General features: G+C 43.3%; 1 protein-coding gene across 2 annotated transcripts in view; it reads right to left on the bottom strand.

The window, feature by feature from the left end:
* RAB11FIP4 (RAB11 family interacting protein 4) overlaps positions 1-27,455 on the bottom strand; it is a 182,273-nt gene that overhangs the window by 113,614 nt on the left and 41,204 nt on the right. For both annotated transcript variants that reach the window (XR_010919560.1, XM_067547407.1), the window contains exon 2: positions 8,963-9,050. Coding sequence is in view for 1 of the 2 variants with exons in the window: in XM_067547407.1 (XP_067403508.1) it covers positions 8,963-9,050 (88 nt within the window). In the remaining variant the exon portion in view is untranslated. The remainder of the gene's footprint in view (positions 1-8,962; positions 9,051-27,455) is intronic.

The raw sequence follows: 27,455 nt of genomic DNA on the forward strand, positions 1-27,455 counted from the left end.
AAGGCCAATGGTCATTTCCAGAGCAGAGCCGCACTGTAAATTGCTTATCTTGTGTGGACCACAGGACCAGCACTGACTTTATTGGCTCTACCTTATTCCTATCTTAACATATATTTTCACCTCTCATTTTAGCCTTTCCAGTCACATTACATCCACACAGATAGCACTAACGTACTGCTTGTCTGTCACTGGAGCCTGTCCTTCTGTTGGATTGCTTTGGAACATTTACCACCTATTAAAAATCTTCATTAACACAAAAGAATATGATCCCGACCAGCCACCCCTGTGATTGCCTTGATAATGTGATTCCTAGCACTCCAAAAAGTGGTTTCTTGTATCATGTATGTAAAGTTAAACTTTGTATGCCCACTGACGACTTTCCCTCTGTGGATCACCCTGTCTTGCACCCTGTCACTGAGCCAAGGTCAGTATTTTTACCTCCCATTTCTCGGAGGGGGAAACTGAGGAACAAAGGCTGGTGATTTCAGTGGTACCTTGGGGAATCAGGTGCCCAAATTAAGGGGAGTGCAGTACCTGACTCCCTTGAGCCCCTCTGAAAATAGCCTGAATGGTTAGTCAATGACAGTGCTGAGAACAGAACCCAGCTCTCCTGGGCCCCAAACCTGTGTTTTAACCACAAGTTCATCACACTCTTAGGTTTTTCCAGCAGGTGATTCTATACTGGGAACACCATGGTATGCCAAACCCATTTAAACTCAGGATGATGATGCTACACCAGGACCAAAATATGGGAAAATTAGTTTCCCCACTCTAGATTAATTGTCCTACACTAGATTAATAGACTAACTGCCCCACTCTAGCCCTAAACTCCTTAGGGGCTGCCCTGGTCATTTTATTAATGGTAGGTATAGGGGTATTTCCAGATTGGGACTCTTGTGTCCCACCTGCCTAGTTCAGAACCCAATAAAGCCCATGTGGCATTTGATATTGGCTTCAATGGAAGCAGAATTAGGCACCACCCAGCATCATACATTACAAAATACAAAATGAGCCAAATCTTGATCTCATGGGAATCCATGGCAAAATGACCACTGGCTTCAATGGGATCCAGATTTGGCCCCAGGTAAAACAGTCTTCTTCTGCAATGGTGCCACTTTGTCCTCCTGACCATCGCTGGATAGTGAGAGTCTGCATATCCGATAGCCAGCATTTCTGATGGTAACATAGCTCCATTGTCACACAGGCTGGCACAGCAACCTTAGTGCTGTTGATCATGCTGGGAAGAAATTGCACTGAAACTAAAAAAAGGCAAAGGCTGCTGCTAAGCGGGGATTTCCCCTATGGGATTCTTAAATGCAACACTGCCCCACTGCAGCCACCTGGGGCCTGATCCGAAGTCCATTAAATAAATGGAAAGGTTCCCATTAACGGGCTTTGGTTTGCTTCCCGGTAAGAAATGTATTTCAGCAACAAAATCCGTGTTACTGATTCACCACACTGATCACTGGCTCCTGGTACAAGCCTGACCTTCCTTCCCAGCAGAACGCTCTCCCTCTGCATGATCGCACTGGAAGCTTCCAAGACGTGTTTAAAGAGCTGAAAATTGCTTTCCCCTCTCTGGGCCCGCCCCCGCTAGGGATGTGTCTGCACTGCAGCAAGGAGCATGCCTTCCGCACAGACTTGGACTCACTCCGCTCCAGCTAGTGCACTGCTGCGGCACGGATGGCGGCGAGCCCATGTCGCAAAGTCCACACGGCTATTTTTAGCACACTAGCTCACGTGGCGCTAGGGAATTTCTGTGTAGCTGGGCTGGGAGGCATGTGCCCAGCTGCAAAATAGACATGCCCTTAGTCAATGGGCTTTCGATCGGAGAGGAAAGCCCCTGACCTGTTTACACGGAAAACCATTAGCTTCTCTATTCAGCACTGTTCTCCTTGTGATGGAGGCTTAGACACGAACATCACGTCTTTGGTTTATTTTATTTTTAGTGATGATTTGAATTTTACAAGCGCCCTCAGAGGTTGACATGATGGGCCCAATATCTATGGATGACTGAATTAACACACGGTGCTGCAGACACGTATACCTGTGTCTTCCTACCACCAGCATACGTTCTGGCTGGTAGCCTAGAAAATGCCAGTGTGCTAAACTGAAATATCATCATCTAGACAGGATGTAATGAAAAATCAAGGTTTGTCCTGGCACGTCTCCTTACTGATTAGGGGAAACATTATGGCATCTGATGGGGGTTTTTACAATGCTGTGTTCTGAACTGGCATGCATGGTACATATTGCCCCACGTAAGCGATCTTGGGAAAAAATACACTCTTGTCCATGCTTGCAGACGTGCCATTACCGATTTTTTCAAGCTGTACAGCAACGCATACTCGAGACTAGAATCTGTCCTTAAAAAAAAACATCGCAAGAGAGCTAAGGAACATCCCCTGGTTACTTTAAGATCTTCCTCCTCATTTTTCATTAATCCAATTTTCTTGCCATACCTCTTACATTTTCCTGTACTAGGCTTTTGAATTCCTGTTTACTGCAGGGTGTTTCTATATCAATCTTTCCATTTCTTCCCGTGTTTTAGCTGCTTTGTCCACCATTCCTTTTTTTGTTATCCTGAAACAAGCCTTCCTTCCATAGCATGTTATACACCTTTTAAATATCGAGAAAGGCAGCTATCATGAAACCTTTGTGCCTCAGACTTTTGTGTATTTCATTTTCTAATTTAAGAACGTGATCAGCTCCTTTCTGCTACAAACTTCCTCTCTTTAGACTAATAAGATGGTGCAGCCTGGCACATTAACTGGCCTCTCAGGCCCACAATAGTCCATTCAGGGCCTGTGTGGGGTACACACCCCACTACAGACCCCCAATATCATGGGAGCCAAGCACCTCACAATCTTTGATGCGTTTATCCTCCCAACACCCCCGTACAGTCAAGAATTATCATCCCCAATATACGGCCTCCAAGCCACTGATGGGGAAGATGCAGTAGGGAGTCGCAAGGCAGCATGGAGAGGTAAAACTGCACCCCCAAAACCAGAGCCTGTCTAGAATTAGAGCATTCGCTTAAGAAAGTTATTTACTTACCTGGCATTATCAAGAAACGGACGCATCCTATCAATTCTGAGACATGGGACCCGATTCTGGTCTCTGGTAGGCTAATGACATCAATGGAATCACTTGGGATGATCACCAGTCGAACAGAGATCAGAATCTGTCCTCCACATTCTTTCATAGGTATGCATCACAAAGCCACAGTGCAGTCCACTCTAACCTAGTCTATGGAGGGTCTTATACTACATTCATCTTCCAGCACTGACTACACATCTGTCCCATATTTGTTCTCTTACCTTCTCCCCAGAGGGAGAAGCATGGGCACTAGGGTGTCTTTTTTCCCCAATAGACCAGTTGCTATGTATTTATGTCAGAAAAGGCAAGAGAAACTCAGTGCGGCAGGGAGGTAAACTTCCCTTGACCTCGTATTTCCCCCTCTGCATTGCAGTGACCCTCCCCCAGCACCCCTCTCCACAGGAACGACCCCAACACCTGTCAGCAGCAACAATCCACGCACCCCACCCAGCAATCCACACACCACCCCCCAACATTCCCATATTACCCCCACCCTAGACCACACATCCTACCCCCCAGCCATGGTTCCCCCACCCACCAGCACTAAATGTACATACAGATTTTTATGGTAGCTTCTGATCTGTACGTAATTGACAGGAGTTCTTCCATTGCTGAAGGTTAATTTTAATTGTAGCGGTTTCCGCGATAATTCTAAGATTGCATGTTCTTACTTATAAACTCTTTTATTCTTATTCATTTGTAATTTCATAAAGGCATAGACCATGTTAGTGATTCTATGGGAATAGTCTCTAACACTTTCATCCAGAATGTGACAAAGGGCACCGGATAAAAGCTTTGTGGTAAAGTCTAAAGCGCTGGTTGACAAGCATTAATTAGAGTCTAACAATGCAGACTGCATGGGGAATCAATACAGCCTTATTGATTATGGGCTGGATCCTCAGCTGACGGGAATTTGTGCAGCTCCATTGATTTCCGCGGTGTAAAGAAGCTGTGCAATCTGCAGCATCTGAGGATGTGGCCTCAAAATGAGGGGAATTGTATATTGGAGTAAAACACCCACAAAAACAGGGAAATTAAAAACTGAGGCTAAAATTGTGAGCCTGACTCTGATCACACAGTTTTACTGGTGTAACTTCATTGACTTCAGTGGATTTACTCCTGATTTATACCAGTGTGAGTGCCTTTAATCCTCTCAATATGGCCTGGAGGCCACAGGTCTCTCAATTCTGGATGATTTTGTGTCCTACAGTTCTGCAGAGAAAAAGGTGCAGTGCTTTTCAAACCCTAATGAATGATCAATTGCAAACAGCTGCTTTGAAAGAAAATAAACACAATCACAAAGCAATTTCCTGCAAATGCTCTAAGAAGGCGATTTAACCCATACTGAGTCCTGTAATTTTCATGGGCAATTAAGCAGTTTTAATACAACAGGAAATCAAATCCTGTTATTTAATTGGATGTAGCTGGTTCCTGGCACATATCCTAGAAGCGGTACCTTTTCACTTATCTACCCTTCGATCGTTAATGGTGAATTGGGCTCAGTTATGGCTTCAGGCTATATTTAGCAAAAATTTAGTTGAGCTTTAAAACCCCCAAATTAGTTTTAAGAGGAACTAAGCTCAGTTCATTAGATAGCTGGAGTGGTACTTACTAGTTAAGGGCCCAGTCCTTCAAAGACTAACTCATGCAAGTAGTTCCACTGAAGTCATAAGGGCTGCTCATGTGAGTAAAAAGCACGCTAAGAGTAGAGGTTCGCTGGATCAAACCTACTGCATAAATGACACAGCAAAGGCCTAGTTTCCATATCTACTAGTCTGAAAGGGGCTCGTATCAAATGGTTCATTTTTCTAGTCTGCTCTATTGCAGTTCTCAGTCCTGATCTCAGGAATAAAGGCGTGTGCCACAAAAATATTAATTTTAAGTCAGTCGCCGCCCACATCTGTAACCCACTCTTCCATTGGCGTAGTACACATCTCCCATTCTGTGACTGATCCACAGGGGATAGTTATCGGATACTTCTCCCAGCTAACAGATTTAGAGCCGGATTTTTATAAGCGCCTATGCACTTAACTGCCAGGCACCTAAATACCTTTGAGATTCAAGCGTAGGCCCCAGCCTGCATCTTTGATAATGAGACCACTGCTATTCCTGGGACATGGAGCCCTGCTGAAAAGTGAGGGGGGTAGTCTTTTCATTTTGGAAGGTGAGCGTCCATTTTCTCAACCTTAATAAGAGCAATTTGTTTTAAAGAAAAAAAAAATGCCTGTGCTGGACCAATCAAACCGTCCCTGGGTGAGGAAAGTGACAGCTCTAGCTCTTTGTTAAGAGCTGCAGTAAAACATACGCCGGATGGGATGTCTGTCTTTTATTAAAATAGCTACAAATATTCTTTGATTTGAGAAAAGTCTTTCAAGTACGTATCCTTGATACTGATCTCACAGCATTTGTTAGGATGATATTACAGAATTCAGGGTCTTGTTGGTGCTATTAGTGCTTTCTATAGAACCTGTGCACGTGTGTGGATAAATAGGTATACAGATCTCCATAAATATAACTAGGTATCCGATCTGCATGATACTTCTCATGAAACCTTTGAAAGCAAATGGGACTCCTGCCTTAGGCCCCAAGGTTGCACAAAGCTTGCGGATGTGCTTGCCTTTAAGCACATTAGTGTTGTTGTTGTTATATGTATTACTGCAGCATGTAGGACCCCTAACTGTGGATCATGACCCCAATGTGTTACGTGCTGTACATTCGGTGGAAACACTAAATGAAGCACACATGGGGGGGGGGGGGAAGGGGGAACTTAGACTCTGACATATTCAGGAGAAAGACTTGTCTTACTCAGCCTTGAAACAGAACCCAGGAATCCAATCCACTGGAGCAATCACTGGACAACTTCATCCCCTAGCTTCTTACTGTGGTCACCCCAATCTCTTGTACTAGCTTTCCTAATGGGTTTTCCATTGGTTTCTGCTGACATCAATTTCCACCCTGTAATGTCATCTTGTAGGTGCACACTAAGGGTGTCTCCCTGGCGCTTAACTGACAGCGTTTTCCCGCTGTGATCTCACGTTGTTACACCACTGTCCTCAGCTGCCATGAACTTTAATTAAAACTGGTGGCCTGGCACCGCAGTCTCACGTAATGGCTTCATAATAGCCTCATTGTAAAAGAGTCTCCAGAGGCACCACGCTGAGATCACTCTGACACTCACCCTGTGCCCGTGCCATGCCAGAACACTGGTGCTTCAGAAAGGATAGAACGGGTACACAGAGAGGCACAGCTGGAACATTTTGCCCTAAGTACCTGGCGTGCTGATCAGCAGCGAAGATGTTGTGCTGTCTCCTCGTTGATTTTTCTTTGCCCTCTGGCTAAGCTCAAATGTAGCTTAACATTTTCTGTCTTTTAGCAAGGGACTCTGTCCTTCCCTGGAGAGGAGATCAGCTTGATCCTATGCATCTGATTCCTGTCTACATCCCAAGATCCCTATCACGCACTGAGTACAATTAACCTTTCATTTCTTTCGCACTTTCCATCCAAAGGACTCAAGGTGCTTCACAAACACGAATGATCTAAACCTTGCAGCATCCTTGAGAAAAGTAGAATTCGCCTACTTTTGCAAGTAGGGAAACTGAGGCCCAGAGCAGCTCAAACTTATCCTAGTACCTAACAGCAAATCAGCAGCAGAATTGGTCCTAGAACGCTCTAGCCCCAATACTTAGCCCTTCACCTAAGCCATTAGTCTCTACTTCCTTGCAGTTTATTTTTTAATCCGCCACTTTTTTTTTTTCTTGCCAGGAAATAATATTAAAAGCTCCAGCCTTTGTGAATGTAAATCTATCATTTCTGCTCCATTGCCAGGCAACAGCCGAAGCAAAAGTTAATTAACCAGTCCTATACCCGGAACTAGGCTAATATCGCTGAAAATGATCACGCTCTTAAAAGGAAGTAAACCCAGCACAGCCATCTTATTTTATGACCCAGACAACCACACTGAGCTCATGTAAGAGCAGGTGTAAGCAGTTACTGCAGCACTGCTTTCAGCGGAGTAGTACTCAGTTATGACAGATCCATATTTAGCCCATTTTTGTAAGGCCCTGACCCCACAAAGATTAATGCACATGCTTAGCTTTGGGCATGCGAATAGTTCCATTGATTTCCATGGAACTATTCCTGTGTATAACACGGAGCATGTGAGTAATGTGAAGCATATATGCAAGTCTTAACAAGATAAGGCCCTGAGTTTTTATCACAGCCAGTAATCATGTTCTCTGTGATTAGGCCTCCTGAAATCAATTCTACTTGCAGAGTAAAGTACCCACTCATTGTCAGTGAGACTATCAGAATCTGGCTCAAAGTATTAAAAAGTACTTGACAGGCAGGCAGTATGGCTTAGTGGTTAGGTTACTGCACTAGAACTCCTGAGATCTGGTTCTAGTCCCTGTCTCAGCTCTGCCAGTGGCCTGCTGGATGACCTTGGGCAAGTCACTTTGCCTTTCTGTGCCTCAGTTTTCCTATCTATAAAATGGAATATTTCACTCCTTTGCAAAGTGCTTTGAGATCTATGGATAAGAGTCAGATATTATTATTATTAATAATCTGCCATTGAGCAGGTGAGAGAAGTTCAAATGCTATGATTAATTAAACCAGTGGCTCTCAACCTTTCTAGACTACTGTACCCCTTTCAGGAGTCTGATTTGTCTTGCACACCCCCAAATTTCCCCTCACTTAAACTACTTGCTTACAAAATCAGACATAAAAATACAGACATGTCACAGCACACTATTACTGAAAAATGGCTTGGTTTCTCATTTTTACCATATAATTATAAAATAAATCAGTTGGAATATAAATATTATACTTACATTTCAGTGTATAGTATAGACAGCAGTATAAACAAGTCATTGTCTGTATGAAATTTTAGTTTGTACTGACTTTGCTAATGTTTTTTATGTAGGCTGTGGTAAAACCAGGCAAATATCTAGATGAGTTGATGTACCCCCTGGAAGACTCTGTGTACCCCAGGGACGCACATACTCCTGATTGAGAACCACTGAATTAAACCACCAGAGGACTAGATTCCAATGTTATTTCAGAGCTAAAAAATGATTCCTTTTTCATTGCAACAATGGGATCACCTTGAACAAAAAGGTGGCTCTGGAATTCAAAGCTCAACCTAAGAATTTTCAGTTTTTGCAGATTATGAATTTTTCCAGGTTTTCTGTTCATTTATTAAAAATGTATGTAAAGGTGAATCCTATGGATTAGCACAAAATCACCCCAAATAAAATCAAACTTTCTGTAAAATTTCACAGAAACCTATTCACTGCTTTTAGCCAGTGTGTGAATTTTTAACCACCCCCCTCCTCAGCTTTTGCCTGGGAAAACTGTATGTGGAATGCAGAAAACTCAAATATAATTCAAAGATCTATATCTGTAGAGAGAGAGAGAGAGAGAGATGTTCATTGAAAACATGTCTATTACACTGCAGAAATTGTATAGGAAAAGTCCATTCCTGATTAAATGCTATTAATCCAGTGTAGCCTGAAGTTACAGACCATGGAAAATTCCCAGTGACCTTGATAATCTGATGCTTTTCATGCATAGACAAAGTTTTACATTTGTGACTTCATTCATGTTCAGACCAAGCCCCTATTCTGTTGCCCATTTACATATGCAGTTGGTTTAAAGCAATAAGACATACAAAGGCCAATGCACGTGCTTAGTTTGACGTGAGCAATCTCGTTGACTTTAACAGGACTAGTTACATGCTTCATGTTAAAGAGCATGGTACAATTCACCAGCACCAATCCTACTAAGTATCAAATCTTCGGATGCCCCAATGCCATTTGAAAATGTGCTTGAGTTAAACGGGGTATTTTATAAAAGCTGCACTTACCTTTGATAGCAAAAACGCCATGACAGAAATCCTGGAAGTTGATTCTTCCCAGGTCATTTGGGTCCAAGTATTTAGCCAATTTTTTCACCTAAAAAGCAAAATACAAAGTTTACCATGTGTTGCTGCTGTCATGGTCAATCTCTTATGGAGAAAACACTGTTTTAAAAAATATCTGCAGTATACATCTGAAATAAATAAAAGGTAAAAATACTTATCTATGTAGATATAAAACCAAAACTTTGTAACTTTCCATGGCATAAAATAGAGGAAAGACTGTATATGAGAGACCCAAAAACATTAAAAGTGAAAGAAGCTTAATCTGACACGAGATTAATTTATTTAGTGCAACATTATTTTCTATCGTCTCAGTTTTGTGGCTTAGCATTGCGGATGTAAGTTATTAGCGTCAAAGGAGATCACACTAGGCGTACTGCAGTAAATTTGCATTTATAATGAGGGAGATATTTCATGTCAAGAAAAAAATCGATGGATTTCTCGGGAGGGATTTGAGGAAGAAGGAGGGAGGGAATTTGGTGAGTCCACGCGGTGGATTGAAAGAAGGCACAAAACCAAGAGCGGGGAAAGAAAGCAAAGAAGCAGTTAAGAGGGAGAAGGGGGAGAGCTAACAAAGGCAGAGGCAGTGTTGTCCAGTGGATCGGGCACTGGAGTGGGAGTCAGAAGATTTGGGTTCTATTCTTGTCTCTGCCACTGACCTGCTTTGTGACTATAAGCAAAGTCACTTCACCTCTTTGTGCCTGTTTACCCTTTGTCTGCCTTGTCTATTTCGATTGTAAACTCTCTGGCGGCAAGAGCTGTCTCTCACTATGTATGCACATCGTGCCTCATGCAATAGGGCTCGGACTTTGGTTTGATCCTCAAAGTGCTACTACAATATAAAGCTGACTAATGATTATATGATGTTAATATACACTACATATTGTCCTGAGATTTTTATAAGCTTGTAACTAGCAAGGGGGAGGCAAGAGGAGCAGGAACGCAGGATGGTACAAAATTCTGAAGGACTGAGTGCGAGCTTAAAGATACCAGTTGGAACAGCAGCCAAAGCCCATCTGCACATATGCACAGCAAATGAATGAATCCTGGTGACCCAGATTCTCAATTTTCTGGTTTCTTACGTGCTAGCAAAACCCTACTGAATACTTAAAGGCACTCTAGATAATGCACTAATGTCTGACCATGAAACCTCCTCCCCTATCTATCCAGTTCACCCAGACAATTTTGTTCAGATGTGTTATGATCACTGGGAATATTCTCCATCCAACGAAAGCCATGCAGTTCTGCAAAACCATTTCAGTCCACTGCTGGGGCTGCTCAGTTTGCCAATCTATCCTATAGACAAAATATGGTTTTTGAAATCACGAGGCCTGGGTGCTTATATCATATGGTTCCAAGGACCACTGGAACATCAGTCAAACATGGGGAAGAAATAGCCTGTGGAAGTGTGTGTACAAGGTAACATTCTCATGAACAAGGTGAGATCCAGATGGAGCAACCAGAGCCAAAACACCAGCTGACAGCTTCTGAGATTATTTCTCCAACCAGAATCTTTGTAAATGCTATGAGCCCCTCCAATAAGGTCTTATTGAGAACAACGAAATCAAACTAAAGTGGTCAGGTAAGCAATAGATAAAACACTGATGAATCATCCTTTTCTGCTCCCTAAAATTCAGACTGATGCTCTGCCAGATGGTGCGTACTTCCAATCAGCCTGAAGATTTAGCAAAAGCACCTACAGCGGCATCTAGGCCCTGGTTCAGCAAAGCACAAAAGCACTAGTTTCATTTTAAGCAGGTGCTTAAGAACTTTGCTGAATCAGACCCTTAGATAGTAACCTGAACAGTGCTAAATTCCTTGGATTGACAGATCAAGTTAGGTATAAGACAGACAGTTAGGCGAACAGGTTTTGCATTGTTTTAGATACATTTTAGTAAAAACGTAGTAATGACAGCTGTGTAAGACCTGTTCTGCTATCTATAGAAACCACGCATTCCCAGTTAATTGCATTTAAAGAAACCCTGCAATTATATCGTGTATAAACACCTTTTACACGTGTTATTTAAATTCTTAAAAATTTACCCACAAAACCCTATTTATATTTGCTTAGTATTTGCTAGAACAATACTCCACACACGTACAAGCCCTAACAGCGAAGTGCTTTTACAGAATGAAGATAATGCTTTGTAATGGCGAACATGAGGAACAGAGAGGTTAAATAACAGTTTCACGGCAAATCTCTTACAGAGCCGGGAATAAAAACCAGAACTTCTTGCTGGCTTATGAAGAAAAGGTAAATAAGATACATGGATGCCATGGAATTGTTTATTTCTGTATAAAATACTGATTTCATTGGGGTTAAGGCATTTTCCTGTGGGTTGTGTCCTGATGTTGATAAAGTCAAATAGTCAAATGGATCCACCATGAATGAATCTGGGAAAAGGCAATATGGATTTAAGCATCTATTTGTGGTGCAAAATGCTTAGTATTGAGTAGGGGAGAATGGAACAATTTGATCCATAGGTTAAATCCTTCCCTTCCTCCTCTCTCTTTTTAAAAAAATCACCTGCAGCTCCCCACATGCAGACATGGCAGGTAAGGAGCTGCAGGATGAATTCTGAAGCATATGATGACTTTAGTGAGAAATCTTACAATAAGTTCTCTTATTGTGAAAACCAATGAAATGCCGTCAGTCTGATGGCAAAATGCAGCATTTGGCCAGAACCATGGACAGCACACAATAGGTTTAATCGAGATGGACTCTGTTAGAGGAATTTATTCTGATGCAAACCTCTTTGATATTACATCATCGGAGGCAGAGTAGTCTTGTGGTTACAGCTGCTCCCCAGGATTCAGGACTCCTGGACGTTGATCCCAATGGGTGATCTCTATGTAACATCACTAACCTTTTCATGCCTCAGTTTACTGACCTGTAAAATGGCAATAAATAATAACAATAATCTTCTACCTCGCTGGGATGGTGCAAGGATTAACTAACTGACATGTATGAACTGCTCTGAGATTACCAGATAAAAGGTGCTCTATTAAAACAAAGACAGTGTGGTCTAGTGGACAGGCTGTTGAACTGGCACTTAGAAAACCTGGGTTTTATTCCCATCTCTGCCTTGCTGCGTGGACTCATTTACTCTCTCTGCCTTGGTTTCCCTATCTGTAAAATGCATACAAAATTCCCTGTCATAACAATACATACGTATTTTGAGACCAAGGGGTGGAAAACACTGTCTAAGAGCTAAGTAACAGCGGTATTCAGAAAGCAAATAATTAAATGAAGAGCAATAAGATTAAAATGAAGTCAAAATGAATGTTACTTACAAACAAAGCCCAATTGGAAACTCCAGGGAACCCAAGTAAATGCATGGAAATAAAACTTTCTTGGTGGCCTAATTTCTCTGTATTCTGATTGCTAATGCTAATGAATTATGGGGACAGTACCACCAAAGCAGTAACTCTCCAGTGTGTGTGGGATGGCAACAAATTGAGGTGAAAAACAGCACGCCTCCCAAATCTCTGCTTAAGTGGTTTTATTCAAGCCTGGAGAGGAGCTACAGGAAGCCCCTGATGTGTGACTCTGATTTCTGTTCAGGTACAGATTTCAGGTATCCATTTCCACCTGTAATCTCTCTCATCATGTTTTAATTCTGGACCATTGAAAGACATAGGTGCTACTGAGATTTTAGTGGAACAGCTAGTCATTACCATCAAAATGGACTGTGCTACAAAGCCAACCCAAAACCTCACTGCTGTTAGACAGCCTCCTGCCTAGCTCTGTAGAGGAACAGCTTCCCATCCGCTTTCTCCTCTGAGAGTGCACTCCCTGCAATTAATCAATCAGTCTCTCTGTAACGGCAAAAGGCTGTGGAGGCTACACTAATTATATATTACCCTGGAAAAGGTGACGGGCCTGTCAGTCCAATAACCAGGCTGGATAACATTGAATCCTTTTTGTTCCTGGCGACACAATCTGTTTGGAGACAGCGTTATGCTATCAAATTAAAAAAAAAAAAAAAGCAGACGATTTCAGTGCCATTCACCAAGTGGGTGAGACAGCCTGTTAATGCACGAGTGAAATGAGCAGACTGTGCTGGCCCTGTAGCCAGAGCAGCTGTGAAAGCTTTCCCTATCCCCCGGCATCTCTGGGCAATATCGAGTTGGGCCTCCCACACCGGCCCCCTGGCAGGGACACACATTGGCACTAAAAAAGCTGAGTCAAGCCCTTGCAGAAACAATGGGACGTTGACCCTTGTGGGTCATTAAGCAATTATGCTAAGGCAGCATCATTAAATGCATTGATTTTTTTATTCAGTCTCAGGATAAAAGTCAGTAGGGAGAGAGAAGTGATAACAACACTTTGCTCTCCCAGAGGGACTTCCATTCAGGGCAGTCAGGGTCACTCTGCAAGCACCCAAGACACACCTCAAAGCCCTTTATAAATATGAATGTGAAGTCTTATCATCCCTATTTTACAGCTCGGAAAACTGAGGCAAAGAAAGGTTAAATGCCTTAACAACCTCACACAGACAGTCTGTGGCGGGAAGAGAACTCATTCTCCCAGTCCAATGCCTTAAACACAAGAGCGCTTACAAAGCCACCGTAGAGATAAAGACCCACCTTACTAGCGGAGGAGCTGGCTCAGAAACTGTAGGCCACCTTTATGGAACAGACAGATTCCGTAGGTGCCATAACGTATGTATTTGTTAAAGGTAAGATCTTGGTCTAGCACCTTATAGATCACCTCAAGAACGTTGGTGCCATTTTTTCTTGCTTTGCTAGGAAACCTATTTGAAAAAGTTAAAATGACTAGGACTATCCCTTCTGCCTTCTAAAAGACCTTCTGCCCACTACATTTTTTGAGGCTACTTTGAATTTCTGTACAAGATCCAGTGGTTCTGAAGACAGCATGAGAACTCTGGGCGACTTAACAGGACATTTAGGCCAATGGAACAAGGGAGAACAATTTTAACCATACGTAAAATGTGTGCATGAAAGTGGACAAATATTTCTTAGGTTTAGGAACTAAACAATGCACACAACGTGAAATCCTGGCCCCACTGACATTATTGGAGACAGGGTTTCACCCTTGCTTTTCTGCTGAGGCTGTCAACCAGGATACCAACTGTAGTGAGCGGTGTGGAACACGGACCTTGGGAACGGGGACTGGAACCAAAGAACTCATTCCACGCTGGCCTTCAGATGGAAACAACTTTTAGTCAGTATCAACATAGGCAGCAGCCTCGAGGCAAAAGGCTCTAAACACCCAGGCTTTTGAGTCATCCATTCCCCGCTCTGTTATTTGCGATTGCTTCCTAGCTGTGGAGGGGGTTTAGTTATGAGACTTCTCATACATTAAATCCCTCTGCAGGGCTGGACTGTGAGCCCTGCACTAACAATAGTGACTCTCCGTGGGAGTACTCTTGTGAATTTTCCCCACTACAGTGAATAAGGGGTTGAGAATGGGGCCCTTATTTATTCTTGGCTTTAATTCATAGTTTTCAAGATCAGAAGGGACCATTCTGATCATCTCGTTTGATCTCCTGCATAGCACAGGCCAGAGAACTTTATCCGTTGATGTCTGCATCAACCCCAGTTTGAGCAAGAGCGTATGTTTTAGAAAGACAGCCAGCCTCATTGTAGGTTGCACTAGTTGTGTTACTAATCTCTCTATACGTGGTTTTTCATCCCTCTACCATGCACTGGATTTGGGTGTGGGGTTTTCTTCTTTTTCTTCCTTCCAGCCCTTCCATTACTGTAAGTACCCCTCAGAATGCTCCCGTCCCGCTCTTCCGTTTCAGAAAGCAACATGTAGCAAACGTCACTTTGTGTCTAGAGTGCCATCAGTCTGACAAAGACACACACTAAGGTACTGGGAGTCGGCTAAAGTGAAATGTGATAAATGGGGATTGGGAGGATAATCGCCCATCCACCCAAGCAAGCTGAACACTGGGAACAGAGCTTTGATTTTCTCCAGGTGTTTCCCAGTGTGGAAAAGATTGATGTCCTCTGTGTGAGAACAGGGGCCTCTCCTGCAGAATGTATTAGCCAGATAAATCCTTGCAGCTTGTAGGTCAGCTGATGAAGCACAAGTGCACTGGCCCTGCTCCCTCTTAAAGGGACACACCCTGTATAGCCTCCCTTCCCCTTCCATTGGAGTGGGCTACGGAGAATTGTTGACCTTCTTCCATTTAATGAAAATATCACCATCGGATACTGACCTGCCAAGGTGACAGTGTTTATTTCAGCGAGGATTTTCCGACTAAGGCCCTGATTCTGCAATTGTCTCCAGGCAAACAAACTCACAGAGCCCCATGGACCGCAAATGATCCTTTTAAATACAGGGCATGGGAGGTTTTGTTAATAAGGTCTGTGAGATTTGGCTGTAACTGATCTGATTTACATCAGCGAGGTTCCGGCAGACTTGGGAGTCCATCTCCTCACAGGCAGTTGTAGGAACTGGGCTGTAATCAGAAGAAGCTATCTGAAAGAAACCATTGTAACCTTGGCAATGTCACATCTATGCTGCAGGCATCTGTGAATGTATCTCGCGCCTCTAATGTTGACTGGTAACACTTACAAGAAAGGAAAACAAACCTTCACAGTAAAGGTTAAGCTATCCCACAGGTGATTCCATCAACATGTGGATAGGATCTCGTGCATCTGGAATATTTGTGACCGAGTCTAAAAAACTCTGTGAAATGAGATCAAATATGTAAATACTGTGGGATGGAGCTAGAAAGGTTCTTGCATGATTTATGAAAAGGAACTGCAGAATTATGTTCTCTTAAATGTGAACAGACTGGCCTTTTTCCATTTTGGTGCAAAGCCCAGAGATTGCTTAAAACATTAGCTGTTTGAAATGCAGTAACAAATTTCAGATGGGGTTAGAATCCATGCTGTGCAAAGCCAGATAATTTGGCTGCTTAGACACAATTATGACACAAATTATGTATCTGATTAAATTAGACTATCTTGTACCTTTCACTTGTTTTTTCCTTTAAAAGCCAAAAGGCGTGAAAATCAAATGCACTGTTTCTTCTGTTGACTATGATGTGCTGTCTGAAAATTACCTTGTTCTCTAGAGTCTGTCTACCAAGAGCAATGGAGCTGTCAACTAACATTCGGTCTGCGGAAGCTATACCTTCGCTTTGCTATAGGGATCCTGCCAGGTTGTATTTTTTAAACTTATTTTTTCTAACTCCTTCCAACTTCCTACCGTAAACTCAACACTCATGAATATTTCACCCAAGGCTAGTTGAAGGCTTTTGCTCAGCTGTATGGCCACAGGACCCAAGATTCAGTGTCTGACCTCTGCTTCTCCACCACCCCCCTCCACAATCTTCTCCCATGCCAGATTGGAAAGAAGAGATTGAGGAGTGACAGTGTGTGCATGTGTGATTGTATGCTGAACAGGGAGTGCATGTCTTTGCAGAAGATTAAGGAAGAGTAGATGGAAGATTTCCTTCCAGGAGAAGGGAAAACTGGTGATATGCCCCATCATGCCTGAGATGAAGAGTAAATGATCTGAAGCACAAGCCATGGAAATGTGGGGAACAAGTGTAACATTAGGTCCCAACACAGGTGCCTGTGAAGAGGTGCAGGATGCCCATACAATATAACCATGCCCACAATCTTCATTGCATGCGCTCACTTGCAATGCCACTTTGTGTATAGCATCGTAAGGCCTGGGCGTCCTTCCACGTCCCAGCAATAAACGCCAGGGGCTCCACTGGAGTCTCTCACACCCACTTTCACCCGAGAGCTAGCAGGAGCCCAGCACATAAGAGTCATGATAAATCATCAGGGGAGGCCCTGCCCTTGACATTTTGTCCACTTTGGAGACTGTGTTCTGTAAATAAGGCAATTTTTGTCACTGCAAACCGCATCATCTTGTCAGCTACTGTCTGAACAAAAAGCAGGATAGGTCAGGCATGTCCCATCGCTGCCAACTGGCAGGTTGCTTTGAATTTCAATTTCAAGCATCGGTATTCTTCTCTTGTTGGCTTGTTTGTAGGAACTCTGTGACTGAAAACTACTGTGTTAATTTCAACCTTAATGGAGGACATTCTGAGTAACCTGCTGGAAGTCATGCCTTGATGTTGGGTTCTAGTTTGGGTATGCCACTAACTCATTGTATGCCCGTGGGCAAGCTACTTGACCTCCATGGGCCAAATTCATTGTTGGTGTAAGTGACAATCTATTAAGGGCCTGACCCAAAACCCATTGAAGACAATGAGAGTCCTTTCATTGACTTCAGTGGGTTTTGGATCAGGCCCTAATAACAAATGGAGATGCAGCTGCTTAAAGCAATGGCTAAGTTGGCCCCCTGTGCCTCAACCCAGATGGGGAAAAGCCCAAGGGAAAAGCAGGACGGGGCAGCATTAGAGCTGAGCTAATGAGATGTGCCCGTGAATTATGTAGCCATAGAAATGAAGAAGTGGGTTCGGAGGCACAGTAGATGGTAAATGCATCTGAAGGAAGGGGGAAGCTGTTGCTGCTCATGTGTTACTGACGCCCTGTGAAAGTAGCACCTGATCTCAGGTGGGCAGCAGATGGAGAGTGCAGCTGAATGCTGAAAGAGCAACTGGGAAGCACTGCAGAAGTTCAGCACAACAAGCATGAGATCAGCTGCTAACCTTCTAAAAGAGTCAAGTGCTTTAAGTATGCTGAGCCACTGCCTGTTCCATTCAGAGAGCAACACTCTGCAGCATTGAATGCTTTATAGTCTGAGGCTGAGGGACTGCAGACTTGTTCTCCACACATTCAAAGGGAGGAGGCAAGGTCTGGAACTACTCTGTGCATGTTATGACTTCCAGATGGATCAAACATGGAGGGTGGCACAAAATTAACCCCACTGGGGGGAGAGAGCACCTGTGTGCTAGGGAGGTAGAGCTGTCCAAGGACTAGAGCCAGGGACTGGGAGTCAGAACTTCGGGGATTCCAGTTTTCACCAGACACTCACATGGACCTTGTACAAATAACCTGACTTCTGCCAGTCTCAGTTTTCCCTTCTATAAAATGGGTAGGACAATATTTATCTACCTCCCGGGGTAATGTGAGGCTTAATCTATGTTATATAGGTTCTTGTACTGTGCTCATCACAGTAGCATCTGAACCCCTTCTAGTAGTACTTCATTAAGCAACATGCCTGCACATGTGTCATGTGTTGTTTGTTTGTTTGCTCATCCTCTCCGCAGAGGGAGAAGCATATGCTTAGTTAACTATTGTTTGGGAAATGCACCGAGACTGGTCAGGCAGAAGTGCCATAACTGAAAACTAGTGAAGGGAGACAGTGATTTAGCTAGTGCTTATCCACTTTTGTTGAACTCCCCTTCCGCACTAGGAAGGTAACATGTAGCACGGAGAAGGAATGCCCATAAAGAGGATACTGCTAAAAAGTGCATTTTTCAGTCCAAAAGTGACGTCTCTTGTTATTAACCTGGGTGACATTTAATGCTGTTTCATGCAATCTGTAAGTGCAGCTCTGAAGCAAAGAATTGCTCACAGTCAAAGGCTTGTTGTTCCTCGCTTTTCATTGGCACCTTAGAAACAACTGCCCTAAGGAGCAGACAATAAAAACAACACCTGCAGTAACTTCAGAGATCTCAACACTGGATTTGCTTACAACCATCGTATGGGGAGCAGGATAACAAGCGAACAAAAAAGCAGATCTCGGCATTTCTCTGGAGGGCTCTATTGCTGAGAAGCTGTGTAGTCTCTTGTGCTTGCCAACACTCTAATATTTTGGGTAAGGAGAATATGAGGACACAGATTCTCCTTCACTCACACACCCAAAAGGATATGCCAAGATGACTTTTACTTCACCAAGGAAATGGCTCGTGATATTGAGGACGGTCACTGGGTCTGATTCTTCTCTCATTCCTATCTACTGTTTATCCATTGATCCCATGCCTTCATCGTGCCTATATTTGCCCATATCAACTTCCGGGAGCTGTCTTTTGCCCAAGCCATCCAACCACAGCCTCAGCTCAGTGATGTTCTGTGCATCCGTATCATGCATCAGTCTTCCTATGCAGTAGCCAGGTGTTTGACCAGCTAAACCCCCAAGCCAGCCTGTAGTGACAGGTTATGAACTACACCCAGAGGTAGTCTGTGCTAGAGCCTCTCATTTTTGTTACCCTGCCCACTTGTTTATCTCACCTTGTGTCTTGTCTTTTAGATTGTATAGTCTTTGGGACAGGGACTGTCATTTACTATGTGTCTGTGGCAAGCATCTAGCACAGTGGTGCTCCAAGCTGGCTGCAGCCTCTAGGTGCAAACACAATCTAAATGTTAAATAAAACACTGTGATATTTTTAACTTCAGTTGTGTCATAAGCAAACTCTTCCCTCTAGGGGATTCTTCGCATAATCTTGTTTTATTATTCTGTCAAATAGTATTTTATTAGCTCCTGACAGTAAGAGATCAGCCAGATAATGCTGTGCAAAGAGAAGAGATTAGGGACAGATTTGCTTAAAACGCTTCTAATATGGAAATAGGCTTTTAAGAGCACATAATACTTCTTCATGAACTTTGGTAAATGTGCATTGCTGCCAAAAACCCAAATAGCTCTGCAGAAACACACACAAAAAGTTTTATACTCTTCACCAAGAAATCACTCATAGCTTTTACAACACACGGCACAAAGACGGCGAGAACAGAGTGACAACCGGAATTCTTGAGCATATATTACCCAGGCATTATGGTTAATATCCTTACAGCTCATGCTCCTAATCCAACAGGACACAAAAAGTTAATAAACCTAGAAAATCACTTCTCTTGAACTGTGTATCCTACTGAGGATGCTATCTCCTTCCTGATATACTGATATGTCCTGACACCCGGCCTTCACATTGCACCATGCACAGACCTAGAAGTAAAATGCATGTTACTGGGCCTGATACTAACCTCGTTTACAGAAGTGTTATCTGTACTCTTGTAAGAAACTTGGCTGAAAATTAATAAGAATGCTGCTTCCTTTAAGCATCCTACACCTTTTTAGAGGTCTAAAAGCAGGGGTCCTCTGAACGTTTTCATTTTTATTTATAATTTAATTAATTTTCCCAAATCCAACAAATATGCCAGGTTCATCATAATACACATAGTACATAAAGAGGGTTAGCATAAAGTCAGGGGAGAGGAAGCGACATATCTATCTTCAGGGTCTATGTTAATCATAGACCTTTAAAAAGTCAGCCCAAATTGCTTTGTATTTTTTGGGCATTCCCTTTCTGCGGGATGCCAGTTGTTCATTAGCTGTGAGGTCAGCCGTCTCACTGAGCCAAGCATTGGTGGGGATCAACTTTTCCATTTTTGCAGGATTAATTTTTTAGCAACCAAAGCTGCATGTTGGACCCACGCTGCCTTGTTACCAGGTAGTCTCCAGGTACCAGGAATATATCCAAGAATGAAACTTAAGGAGGAGGGCTCCAACTTAGCATCTATTGGTCCTTTGACCCAGCTCATATCAGAAATTCTTGATTTATGAGCACTCCCTAAACACACGAGCTAATGTAGCACCAAGGGAGTTACATTTCCAACATGCTGAACTTCTAAGGTGGACCAGAACTTAAAAGAGAGTGTTCAAAGTCACACAGATCACCTCCCATTCCATTTACAATCCCAAAGGGTGTTGGATCAGGCCCTGAAGTTTTCCCACTGACCTCAATATGTCTTTGGATCTGGCCCCATATCATTCCTGTGGCAACCACATCTATTGCTTACATGGATAAGTAATATTGGGACAGTATTTCATGGGTTGGTTTTTTGGTTTGTTTTTTGTTTTTCCTTTGAATGTACTTTCACAGCTGGAAATGAGAAGCCGTCATCATCTTGTGACCAGATAGCTCTCCAGGACCACTGGAGATCCATGCTTCAGTGTGAGAACCTGTGGTCTAAAGTAGCTCAACAAACAAACACACATGATCTGAACTTGATTCAATTTTCCCATTATCCCCAGTTTTGGGGTCCAAAATGAGACCCTGCATAGCACAGAAGAATACCATGGGAACAGAAAGCAAAGCTAAAAGTAAACCATGAGCCACCTGCTTGTCTTGTGTAGAGACTTGCCTCTGCTTCAGGAACAATGGGTTAACCTGCTGATCTCTTTCCTTAAACTGCTGATTCATTCACATGCTAAAATAAGAAGCACAGCTACATTAACACCTTCGCCTCCTCTTCCTCTGGTGCTGAAAACAAGCTTTTCAGGGGAAGAGGCTGTAGCAAAAGCTGTGACAAGCTGAAATAGAGCAGATCTCATCATCACACTTGTTCGGCTTACTAGTTAAGTAAAAACAGACATTAAATATTGCATAAATGATAAGATCAAGATCGAAAGCTCATCTCTCTGTCTAACGTAAGTGGATCCAATAAAAGATATTACCTCACCCGCCTTGTCTTGCTAATATCATGGGATCTACATGGCTACAACAACACTGCATACAAGATCAAGAGCACATTCAGCAATCCCTGAATGTTGGGGGGCAACACTCTTTTCTTCAAAAGAGAAGAGAAAAACGTTTGGGTGAATAGGGTTCATTTTGAAGGGAATGCAACATGGATTCATTAGAAACAAATTCTCTCCTGGCATTCTATTGGGAGGGAGGGTGCACCAGGGTGACACACGTGCAATCACTCGTTTGCTATATGAAATGAACCTACACCCACGATAGCTGGTTTCATGGCTTCTGTTCTGGAGGCATCAGGCAAGTGGGATCTAATCCATGGAGTCATTATCATTTTTAAAAGAGAAGGGAAGGGTGTTAGGGCACATATCACCAGATCCTGGGGGCATACTTTCACAGCCATTTTGCTGGCAGGTCTGCAACAACACTTTAGCTGATAGCGTTGTCATCTGTAAAGGACAGATGCAATGCAATGCAATTAAAACAAATATGTTTGAGAACTGACCAGAACAGGTGGAAAAGGTTACTGGGAAAAATGGGCTCAAACCACAATATTTGGCTTATGATCCAGACTTCAAACACCCCAAAGTCTGGGAGTGTTCAGCTTCATTAGCCTGCACAAAAACTAGATCGTCCAAAACCACATGTGCAAAACCTTGGGGTGACATGCAATTTGGGGTACAATGCAGATTTTAAGCCTGAGCCAGCATTATTTGTGCGCCCCAAATTCATGCTGAAATCAAGAGTTACTCCTGATTTACACTTTGTACGTGAGATCAGAATTAGGTCCTATTCAGGCAATCATGTTTTATTTGCCCTATTTGTTCATCTCTTAAGATACCATAACACATTGCACTTTATATCAAAATAAAGGTCTAGGAAGTTCTTGGAGCCAACCTGGGACATGCTAAGGTGCCTGTTATTTAGATGAGAGGAAATCAGGCCCTTTCAAGGCACCCCAAGTTGGGCACCCAAAATCACTAGTCACTTTGGAAATGTAAGTCCTAGTCCTTACATCTTCAGTCACATGGGGATCGTGCTCCAAAGAACCATGTTATCCTCAAGATGACATTTTCCAGATATAAACCTAGAGATGAAATAGGAGTTGACATGAACAGGGAACAGAAGAACTACCTTGGACTTTCAAGGGCATGCTCACAAATACAGAAGCTTGAAAATGGCCTGGAAATTAATGAATGAAAGAAAATTCACGTTTGACAAATCAATACCTTGAGAGAAATCCCGGGAGGCAGGAATTTAGGATGACTCCTACATGGAAAGATGTCTCACATTAGCTAAGATGACAGACATCACACAGAAAAGATATTATTAAAGGAGCAATCTTCCACTTAGCTGTAGAGGAAGACACTTAACCTTTCAGAGAATTGTAGCTTAGAGATAAAGTCCTTCCCCAAGGAAAGGGAGGAGAAATCGTGCTGTAATCACCGCTAGCTATGATGGGAATAATTGCTGGCTATGAAATGAGGCTGACAGATCTGAATGACAGCAGCTGACACCGCTGAGATCAAGAGAGGGAGAGAGCAGATCACTTAGCCTGGTGGCACACAGGAAGGAAGGACAACGAGTGCTGGGAATGGATGGCTAAAAACGGGAGAGTGCCACTACCAAAAGCAAAGCGGAGAAGAGGAAAACCAGCTCATTTGTTCGACAGTGATGCTACAGATCCCTGGATAACAAGAGGCAGCTCAGTAATGGAATAAAGGATTTGGGAGTTACATAGGGCTTTGTTTATTCTAAGTGCTGGGCAAACCTTAATTCATCTTCACAACAGCCCTGTAAGATCTGATGGTGCACACCATGCTCGCTACTTTACAGACCAGAACCCTGAAGCACACTAAGGCCAAGTGACGTGCTCAAAGCTGAAGAGGAAATCAGTGGCAGGGCTGGGATTAGCCCACAGGAATTCCTGATTCACAGGGCTGGGCTCAGAACACCACACTCTCAAAACACAGGAACTTTACCTGTGAATCCAGTTGGTGACAAATGAGTAGGGCCCTACCAATTTCAGGGCCATGAAATCAGCCCTTCCCTGTGAAGTCTGAGCTTCCCATACTGCTGGGAGCGCCCCAGCCGGGGGTCCCTAGCTGCTTGTCCTGGCTGGGGTGGGGGGGCTTCCAGCAGCACCGAGGAGATTGGAAGCCTCCTCTGGCTGCAGGAACCTCCGGGGCTGCTGCCCAGCTCCAGAGCTTCCTGCAACAGCGGGAGGTTGCAGAGGTGGACCCATCTCCCCCTTGCTACTGGGAGTGCCCCAGCCTGGCCAGGACTAGTAGCTAGGGCCTCCAGATACAAGTGCAGTCAGTGCAGTGAGAGCTCCCCCCATTCAACCACTGGTGCAAGGTCAGAGTTCGCTTTTACAAGCCCTGTTTAAATGAAACGGGCGGGGTGACCTAACATTTAAACCCGCAGCCTCCCTGGGTCTCCTCCCAGCTCTGCTCTTGACTTGTGGCTTGATCCTGCTCGATTCCGCAAGGCCCAGGTGCTGATGCAGCAAAGCAAGTCAGCACATGTGTGACTCTAAGCATGTGACTAGCCCATTGGCTCAGGGGGGCTATTCATGAGCTTAAAGTTATACACGTGCTGACTTACAGCTTGAACGCTGGGGTTCGCAAAAGTGTCTAAGCGCACTGAGAGCACAGGGCCTATTGCAACTCAGTGGGATTTGGGCTCCTAAGTCACTTAGGCGCTTTTGAAAAGGGCTAAAATGGCAGAAGTTTTTATAAAGCTGGAAGCTGTTTTTAAGTTGCAGAAATATCTTCAAACACATCAAATTCCAGCCCACTTTGCCCTCCTGTAACTTCAAAGTGACTCAAAGATTTTTCATGTTCTTAGGCAGCTAGAAAATAGCAACTTATAAAGAGAAGTGCAGACTGCCTTAGCTATAGCAGTACTATGGCAAAAATCCCCCCTTCTCATGGTATGAATACTGTCAGCAATGTTACCCTTTCTTGTTTCTCCCATGCCTTTTGCTTATGTCATAGTTATGTATTGTAATTGCCCCAAAACAGGCAAAAACCCCACAAAACCCCCAATCATCCCCTGACCAATTCCACATAGAGAAATATCTCATTAAAATTGCAAAGAAGGAATTGCTCCCTAGATAAGATGACATGCAGAAATTCACGCTACTCTGATCTCTCCTGGAAAAGACATTCAAGAGGAAATTATCATTAGCCAGAATTTTTGTGCAAAAATGGATAAACTAAATACACAACCTGAGTGCATGGAAAATATATTCTTTGCCCAGCTTTGTACGTTACACAAGTGTGTTCAATAATTTAGCACTGATTCTACATGCCCTACTTATTGGAAATGGCATTCTTACTTGCATTGTTGTGTTTTATTGGCTTTAAAGAGGCTGAATGGAACTGGGAACAAAGTATAGGAACCATACAACAGGAGAGAAAATGTGGCTACACAGGTAATTTAAATGTATTCTTAGATTTCTAAAATGCACCCATTAATTATTGTTTGTATTGCAATAGCACCTGAAGGCCCCAGTCAGGGATTGGAGACTATTGTTCTATGCACTATACATACACATAATGAAAAGGCAAGATCCGGTCCAAAGGACAATCTCTGTGCTGATGCATACCAAAATACTCTCTCTGTAGACTAAAAATCAGCTGTAAACGTCTATGAGACGGTCAGAGGCATATAAAGAACCACCGGCCTCATGCATGAAATAAGGCACATCCTCAATGTCACCTCCTTAGCCAAAAACCCGAGACAGCAGCTAGATCTTACTCTGAAGTTTGTAGGTCAATAAAGTTGGGCTCTGTGGAACTAAGTGGGCAAAGTGGATTCCAGCCCAGAGATTCCTCTAACGAGAGCGTTCGGCTTGCCAGCCACGCGAGATTCATGTCTGGAAGTGTTAGCAGAAGCACCCTCAAATGAGCTTGGTTGGTGTGATGGGGCACAAAGACAGTCATGCATGTGGAGGGAAGGCAGGGTGGCCTAGTGGACAGAGTAGTAGAGCAGGATTCACGAGACCTGGATTCTATTCCTGGCTCTGCCACGGGCCTGCTGGGTGACCTCAGGCAAGTCACTTCACCTCCCTGTGCTTCAGTCTCCCTATCTATAAAATGGGGATAATGATACTGACCTTCCTTGTAAAGGGCATTGAGATCTACTGAAGAAAAGGGCTAGATAAGGGCTAGTCAGTGTATGTTACAGGTCCCACCTCTTTGTCCTTCCACAGAGGGTGCAAGCCTGCTACCGTACCTGGCTCTTTAGCTCAAGCTGTAGAAAATCACAGGCCCGACTCTTAGCTGGTGTAAATTGTCATAGTACCAATGCACTCAATGGAACTATGATGATTTACACCAGCTGAGGAATTGTTCCCATCTCTTTAGCTCTGGAGGTCCCCGGTTCAGTTCTCAGTGTCAGCCAAGATGCAGGCCATCATACATACATGGGTTGCATGTGTTCATGCTTTCATGTGTAGGCATGGCGTTTGCAGGGGCGGGGGTGGGTGCGTGCAAACATGATATAACAAAGAGTTTTAAAAGGAAGATGCTGGGGTCTTGCATATTTCCCTTGCTGCCTTCCCTACTGGTTTACACCAAGGATGTTTCACTGAGACTCTCATTTGCTTTTCAGATTTTCTGCTTAGAAACCGTATAAATGTGTCCGCTCTGTTAATGGTGTTTATGTTGTTTCCTTTAACTTTAAAATCAAACAGAATTACAATGGACATAGCCATTTGGTTCTTCTAACAATTACACATTCCCTGCAATCATTGTAGCACCTGTCCCAGGGCATGTGAGGCCCATTCACGAAATTGACTAGAAACTGACCATAACTGAATGTGAAACTGACTAGTCTGTTTTCATCACCCACCTTGAAAAAAGCAGAAGGACAGCAGTAATGGTAAATCAGTGGAGTTACTCCTCATTTACACCACAGTAAATGAGAGAAGACTCATGGCTCTCGTGGCTTAATATGTTAGGTGCTGTGGTATAATAGTATAATGTGATATAATACAAACCAACCAACCAACAAATAACTAAATAATATCCTGGGTATAGAGCCCAACCACACCATAACCTCTTTTGTCTCCCAAGCAGTCAGTTTATAACCCTTTCCTTGAGCACCTATTACAAGAGGAGGAGGAAACTAAACTGAGGTTACCAAGAACCAATAGTACCCTTGTCTCTGTCACAACAGTTGAAGACATATGCTATAACATTATTTTTAACTTGGCGCTGCTCTTTAAGAATTAAAATAGCTAATTACAATACCTGTTTGGCCTTTCAATTCACAGCATACATTCCTTTTCACAGCTATCAATTTAAAAGCGTCTGACATTTTATTGATCCCCTGTGAAATGTCTAAACAGCAAAGGTTGATTACTTTGCATTCCCCAGACTTCCGATGGCACTCAGCATCTCTCAAGCATTCAGAGCTGCTGCTGACTTCCTTTTTACTGCTACACACCGAGCACGTTTCTATCTTCCTCCACCATAAAAATGTCTTGTGGGAATTATAACCTACCTCTACAGAGTGCAGGTATCACAGGAGATTTGCACTCACAGTAGATTACAAGGTCCCAGCTGCATCTAACAACACAACACAGGATGTGAGACGTGGGGGCAGCAAAAATACCTCTAACTGCTTCTGCCCACAAGAAAACAAAGGTTACCTGTTATACTAATTACCAGCGATACAGTGGCTGACGTTAGTTATCTGCATGGCTCTCAGGAGACAAGGCAGTAATAGGGATGTAAGTTACTTTACACTTACCATAATTTCCAGTGGAGTTATTGTACCATATAGTTACACGAATGGTAACACAAAATTAGGTGAATTCATTTACTGTACATATTTAGTTAGCTCATGTCACCAGTTTGATCTAGTGTTTAGTCCCTGAATTAAATACTCGATTGTAATAATAGGTTTGATTTTGGATCGAAGTGAAAGGGACAGAAGACATCAGCATCATCTAGTACCACAGGGACCCCAAATTTCAGGCATCTGGATTGGGATTTTCCAAGCCTGTTAGGCTCCTTTAAAAATTTCAGCCCTAGTCAGCATCACAGAGA

The sequence above is a fragment of the Emydura macquarii genome, unplaced genomic scaffold, assembly GCF_026122565.2.
Source record: "Emydura macquarii macquarii isolate MOO-44397 ecotype Brisbane River unplaced genomic scaffold, CSIRO-AGI_Emac_v2 contig_1230, whole genome shotgun sequence".
NCBI lineage: Eukaryota > Metazoa > Chordata > Testudines > Chelidae > Emydura > Emydura macquarii.